This window comes from Pristiophorus japonicus, chromosome 5 (genome assembly GCF_044704955.1).
Source record: "Pristiophorus japonicus isolate sPriJap1 chromosome 5, sPriJap1.hap1, whole genome shotgun sequence".
Taxonomy (NCBI): Eukaryota; Metazoa; Chordata; class Chondrichthyes; family Pristiophoridae; genus Pristiophorus; species Pristiophorus japonicus.
Genome location: NC_091981.1, coordinates 242,571,758 through 242,578,863, shown reverse-complemented (window position 1 = coordinate 242,578,863; position 7,106 = coordinate 242,571,758). Strand labels below are relative to the sequence as shown.

General features: G+C 43.9%; 1 protein-coding gene across 4 annotated transcripts in view; it reads right to left on the bottom strand.

Moving 5' to 3' along the window:
• Nucleotides 1–7,106, bottom strand: part of acbd5a (acyl-CoA binding domain containing 5a) — a 118,509-nt gene that overhangs the window by 19,713 nt on the left and 91,690 nt on the right. For all 4 annotated transcript variants that reach the window (XM_070881466.1, XM_070881468.1, XM_070881469.1 and 1 more), the window contains one exon: nt 1,985–2,218. In XM_070881466.1, the coding sequence (XP_070737567.1) occupies nt 1,985–2,218 (234 nt within the window). The remainder of the gene's footprint in view (nt 1–1,984; nt 2,219–7,106) is intronic.

Below are 7,106 nucleotides of genomic sequence, written 5' to 3'. Positions count from 1 at the left end.
CCCCCCCCAACCTCCTCCCCACATCTCCCCCCCCCCAACCTCCTCCCCCACATCTCCCCCCCCCCCAACCTCCTCCCCCACATCTCCCCCCCCCCCCAACCTCCTCCCCCACATCTCCCCCCCCCCCCAACCTCCTCCCCCACATCTCCCCCATCCCCCCCCAACCTCCTCCCCCACATCTCCCCCCCCCATCTCCCCCCCCCCAACCTCCTCCCCCACATCTCCCCCCCCCCAACCTCCTCCCCCACATCTCCCCCCCCCCAACCTCCTCCCCCACATCTCCCCCCCCCATCTCCCCCCCCCAACCTCCTCCCCCACATCTCCCCCCCCCCAACCTCCTCCCCCACATCTCCCCCCCCCCAACCTCCTCCCCCACATCTCCCCCCCCCCAACCTCCTCCCCCACATCTCCCCCCCCCCAACCTCCTCCCCCACATCTCCCCCCCCCCAACCTCCTCCCCCACATCTCCCCCCCCCCAACCTCCTCCCCCACATCTCCCCCCCCCCCCAACCTCCTCCCCCACATCTCCCCCCCCCCCAACCTCCTCCCCCACATCTCCCCCCCCCCAACCTCCTCCCCCACATCTCCCCCCCCCCAACCTCCTCCCCCACATCTCCCCCACCCCCCAATCTCCTCCCCCACATCTCCCCCCCCCCAATCTCCTCCCCCACATCTCCCCCCCCCCCAACCTCCTCCCCCACATCTCCCCCCCCCACAACCTCCTCCCGCACATCTCCCCCCCCCCACAACCTCCTCCCACACATCTCCCCCCCCCACATCTCCCCCCCCCCACAACCTCCTCCCCCACATCTCCCCCCCCCCACCTCCTCCCCCACGTCTCCCCCCCCCCCAACCTCCTCCCCCACATCTCCCCCCCCCAACCTCCTCCCCCACATCTCCTCCTCCCCCACATCTCCTCCCCCACATCTCCCCCCACCCCCAACCTCCTCCCCCACATCTCCCCCCCACCCCCAACCTCCTACCCCACATCTCCCCCCCCCCCCAACCTGCATCGCAAAAACTTCGTGGAGAATACATAATTAATAATAATGTAGCATTAATGGTACGTCGTAGGCACATTCCAAGACGATTCATTTAACTGAAGCAAGTTTACTGAGCAAATGGAAAATGAATAGAGCTCCAAGAACTAGTGAACAGGCATTCACTTTAAATAATTCCCTGAAAAATTATTTTTTTTACAAAACATTAAAACAACAGGACACATCAAACAGTTAGTAGTTAACCCCTACAAAAGTTCATTCTCTACTTATCAGGATATACACAAAAAGAAATCACTAAAATTTCCTGTTGTCAGCATCATCACTGGTTAGGGAATATAAATGTGTTAAAAAAAAAATCCAACATTAAATTATGTTAAACAGATCCATTCTGGGTGCAAGCATATGTGAGGGACAACTGAACAGCTGCAACTAGTTTAGCATTGTTTACCCAGTTTCTATATTTAAGGAATTATGGATTACTTGAGATAAAGATGATGGATTTATCTTGGATTTTCCCAGAATTTAATCTCATGACTGAGGAAGTATTATACATTTAAAAACACATCAAAGCAATTTTCTTTTTCCCAAAATAGATTTCAAATGTTACCATTATTCATTGTAAAAGCCAACACATTTTATGCAAATGCAAATGCAAATGTAGATCAAATGCATAAAATTCTCTTCTGTCAGTTTCATGCTAACCAAGTAAACATCAAAGTGTGAGAAACTGCATTATTCATGAAATGAATAATGCTTTGTAATTATAGACAATATTCCTTGGAACCATAATATAAAAGCAAAATACTGTGGATGCTGGCATTCTGATGAAGTTCTGACGAAGGGTTATTGACCTGAAACGTTAACTCTGTTCCTCTCTCCACAGATGCTGCCTGACCTGCTGAGTATTTCCAGATTTTATTCCTTGGAACCATGTTTGGTCATGGTTTCAGAATGCTACTGAGAACAATTATTTTGAGCCATACCTATTTCACCATTGATATCAGGCTGTTGTATGGTTTGAACCATTGTTTTCTTTTCCTCCTCTTGGTCCTCAGCATTCAGCACTGACTTTGGATTCGGAAGACCATTGTGGGTACAGGAGTTTGCCATCTGCCCAGCAGTGTCTTGGGAGAGCACGAGTCCTGGTTTCACATCTTCTAATTTCACATCTGCTGTCCCCTGGGTTATGCTCTTCAATTTCACTACTTCATTTTCTTCTACAAGAAAACCACAGAAACAGAGCAGTATTTTAACAAGTGGATGCAAATTAGCTATTTTCTTTTTAAAGTTCAACAGTAAAATATAGCTAAAAATGGATAACACAGATCGACACCACATGTCACTTCCCCTCTCCCCATTTCCACAAAAGGACAAGGGCAGTAGCTTTGTGGTGAAAGGTAGGGCAGCAGCAACATCCCATCTGATGCCCCACAAAAAGCGACAGCACAACTCACAGATCATGTAACACCAGCTTCAAGACAAAAAATGGCAAACTAGATGGCGGGGAACAGGTTAACAATTCATATTTTTTGCTGGGAAACATTGACAAAATAGAGAAATTCCAAAAAGTAGGGAAGGAAATTATATTATACGTAATCAGGAAGTGAAGAGATCAAAAGGATAAGTACAATAATCGTACTTGTACGTATCCTTTTCATCAGTATTCTGTGGATCTTCCCCACTGAGGACAAGTTATTTTGAATTGTACTTGATTTGGGTAAGAAACAGATAAAAATCTCAAGTTTAAAAAGCATGGAGATGTGAAAATATTTTGGATCCAATATCTTTCATTTACTTGATTTTTCTGTGTAAATTATTCTCCTCTGTCTTTTCATTACACCTTCAAATCTTTACTTACTTAAACATTTTTAGATCAACATCAGTTACATTTTGCCTTCTTTCTCAGTTTTCATTGTTTATCCACAGTTAATTGCTACTGGAGCTTCATAATTAAAATTATGTTCTACCTGGGTTTGAAACATTATAATCAACCATTAATAATTATACTGTAGACTTATGTTTCAATAAAGCCCTTTCAACATTTCAGAGAAATACTTAAATTTCCTCAAGGGGGAGCAATTACTACATTATAATGGCATGATTAGAAAATCCTTTTTGTTTGTGCCCTAGTATTTAAATTAAATTTAGGAATTGCTGCAGCTGCACTCGTCTCTTTATCGAGACAATCATCTGAGAACCATCTCAACAAATCCAACAAACCACACCCAAAACAGCGTCTGCTTAAAAAAAAAGTAAGTACAGGTGAAGACCAACATTTGGTCTATCTCGTTCATCCTTCCACAGAAAACTATGGTTATAGGTATCTCAATCACAATATCCATCTGTCTCTTGAATAACGCCAGAATTCTGCTTCAGCTACTCTACCTAGGCGACCATTACAGGTATTAATCATTTTTTCTGTGAAGTACTTCCTGACATCAGTTTGTCCCTTAGTCCTATAGTTTTAGTTTAATTTGACATGGATTAACCTTATCTTCTTATCTTGCATACCTCTATAAAATCCCCTCTCTTCCCTCCTGTCATGGCTTAGGAGTCCAAGCTTTTCTAACCTTTTCTTTCTACTCACCCCTATACTTTAGAGTTTAAGCCTATTGGCTTGTCTCCGCCCTGTTTCCAGAGCTTCGAAATTCCCTGGTGTCCAGAACAGACTATCCAGGGTTCAGCCTGGCCAGAATATTATACAACTTCAGCACAATAGCCTCAGAGCTATACATGTCTGATTTGGAAAAATAGCTCAGCCTTCATTACTTGTAGCTCTGCAATGTTTAGATGTGGCCAGTGTAGAGGTCCATCACTCTCAGATCTCTTTCAGCCATTTTCCTTCTGGTTCAACTTCATTCACTAATGATATCCTCCATTTTGTCCTAACCCAACGTAGAATACCTTGTACTTATCTAGATTGAATTTTATCTGCCATAGTTTCACACACTTGCAAGTATTATCTAGGACCTTTTGTAACTCTGACTGTTTCATCAGACTCTACGGAAGTTGGACATCAGCTGTGAATCTGACCAATCAGATCAGATACGGAACACAGTTTGAAAAAGCACCGATCCTGAGACCACGACGTAGCACCAGATTAATATCACTCCATGTAAAGTCCTTGCTCTACAGCATGAAACCACACGAGGCACATTCTGGGGACAAGGTCACTCTGTGACCTCAACTCTTTATTCACAGCACTCCACAAGTGATGACCCTGCATTGGACCTCCCTTTATATACCTGGGAGATCAGGTAAGGAGTGTCTCCCACAAGTTCACCCCTTGTGGTCAAGGTGTGCATCTCGGTTGTGTGTATACAGTAATACAGTGGTGTTACATTGTGGTTACATACATGACACTCCCCTAACTGCTTCCTCTCTTTCAGCCAATTCTTTACTCAACTCCCAAGATTTCACTAGGATAGCAGTCTTGCATTTGAATGATGCAGTTATTTCATGTGAAAGATGTTATCATTAGTGTTTCGAAGTACTAATGTAGAATATGGAGTAAAAAGCACCAAATGCTTTTAGCTTACATTTTCAAATCAAATGTAATATCAATAGAAAGTTGTGACAATATCTGAATAAGTTATCAAGTACAATGCTTATTTTTTATCCGATGACTGCACTCTGCAGCTCTACCGATCATCTCTTCCATTGGTTTCGGAGCACTGAATTTGACCTTCAATGTAAATCGTGTTCTAAGGATTAAATAAACTATTTGCATTATATTGCAACTCAACAGTACTGAATATTATGCAGTATTTTGAATCATCAATCTTGCAGCTTAATATTACACAGCAAATTCATTTAGCTCTCATGACAAGTCTGCATAGGGTTTGATATTCTTCGGTAATTAGGCCAAAAGCCCAAACCACAAGGCGTGAAATAACAGCCTGCCATCGGCATCTGGCAGGCAAATTTCTGATGACTGCAATTGGAGGTTTGAGGCGTGTCTCTTACTCTAAACAGGCATAATTACGCAAACTAACATGCTTCAGATCTCAAGTGGGCCAGTAAGCCTTGCAAACAACAAATCTCCGGTAATATTCAGATCAGATTTTGACTTGCCAATGTTTGCTTGTCTATTATTTTTGCACTTCAAAATTCATCCCCATCAATTGTTCTGCGGAATACTTCACGAGAGTTTACCTGGTATAATTAACAAAAGTGTTTTTTTGAAAGTATACTTGAGAGCAAACTGATGGCTCAGAGCGTTTACTAATGAGTATTTGTGCTCTAGAGATCAAGAATGTCTGAAGTTGAGTCCATGGATCTACGCGTTAAATGATAATGGGCAAAGTAACAGTCGGGGTGCTACAATAGAATCTAAAAAAAAAACATCTAGGACTCCTACTCCTAATACCTATCCAATGACTGCTAACATTCTCAAATACAATGACATATATTCATATAGCAACTTCAAAGCAGCTTTTTTTTTTTACATTGGATGGAGGACATGGGCATGGATAGAGATTAAATTAAGGAAAGGGATCAACTGCACTTTATGGAGGCTTTTGAAGCGGTAAAGGGACACAGCGAGACGATGGAGCAGTTTAGGGTAAGAGTTCCTGAGTTTGAGAGCATGAGACCCAAAGACTTTGCCACTGACTTCAGAAAGGGAGAGGAAAGGGAAAAAAAAACACAGATCAGAATTGGAAGAGCTGAGGGTGTTAATAGGGACACAAATAGGAAGGAACCAGGTCATGAAAAGACGAGCACAAAAATTTTGAAAAAGGTGTACTGAGATGTGTGCAAGAGAGAGGGGAAAATGAACAAATATGAATGCAAATAACTAGTACAATTTAGTGATGGGTGGAGGGGGGGGGGGGGAAAGGGGGAGAAAGAGATCCTGCAGAGGAGTGATAAAATCAGTTACTTGGACATAATGACGAAAATCATCTTGACATAATAAACAGGTGTGAATTACTCCATGCAGCAGTTTTATAGATTCTATAGGTCAAATCAGATTGTGGGATGTAACCTTTGCAAAGTATGCCACAGAAAATGTGTCTCCTTAAAATGGGAGCACTGTTAAAAGTCCAAAAGTCTATCTCTCAGTCTTGAATATACTCAACGACTGAGCATCCACAGCCCTTTGGGGCATAGAATCCCAAAAGGTTCACTGTTATGTATGTTAACTGGGTTTTACCTGCCACCAGAGGGCGTGACTGTCAGAGTCCTAATGGTCACTGGCAGACATGTGCAAGCCGTGTATGTAATGTTGGCAGCCATGTTGAATCCTCACTTCGAGAATAAATAAACTGGAGTAAGGTCATGCCTGAATTAGCTCACCGTACTTGGCCTCGTGGAGTTATTCCTAAACAATTGGCAACAAGTTTAAAAATACGAACTTTCACGCAATCATGTCTGTTGAAATTGGAGAGATTCGTGGAAGGGGAAGACTGGGAGGATTTCACTGATTGCCTCAACCAGTACTTCATAGCCAAAGGATTGGAAGGAACCGATAACGCAATTAAGTGCAGGGTGGCTCTCCTCACCGTTTGTGGGTCAAAAATTTATGGCCTCATCAAGAATCTACTCACCAATTCGACCAATGGATAAGACTTACGATGAATTGTGTACGCTGGTTTGGAACTACTTTAAACCGAAGGAAAGCATCATCATGGCAATGTATAGTTTCTATATGCACAATTGCTCTAAGGGCCAGGATGTGACGGAATTTGTCGGCGACCTGTGACATCTCGCTGGGCCATGCAACTTCGGATCTGCGTTGGAGGAAATACTGCGGGACTTTTTCGTGCTTGGCATTGGCCACGAGATCATCCTTCGAAATCTGCTGGCTGCTGAAGCTCTAGACCTGAGCAGGGCCATCACGATCGCCCAGGTATGCATGTCCACGGACGAAAGCTCGAAACATATCTTCCCAGCATCAAAACTCACCGGCAAGTACTGTGCATAAAATAACACAGTCGGCAGGCAGAGCTGCATATGGCAGGGCCTACTCGTCCGCGTTTGTACGACCTGTAACTGCTCAAAGTCCGCCATCGGGAGTGAATCAAATCTCGCCTTGCTGGCGTTGCGGGGGCTATAATCGGGCGCATCAATGCCATCACAAGCAATACATGTGAAAAAGCTGTG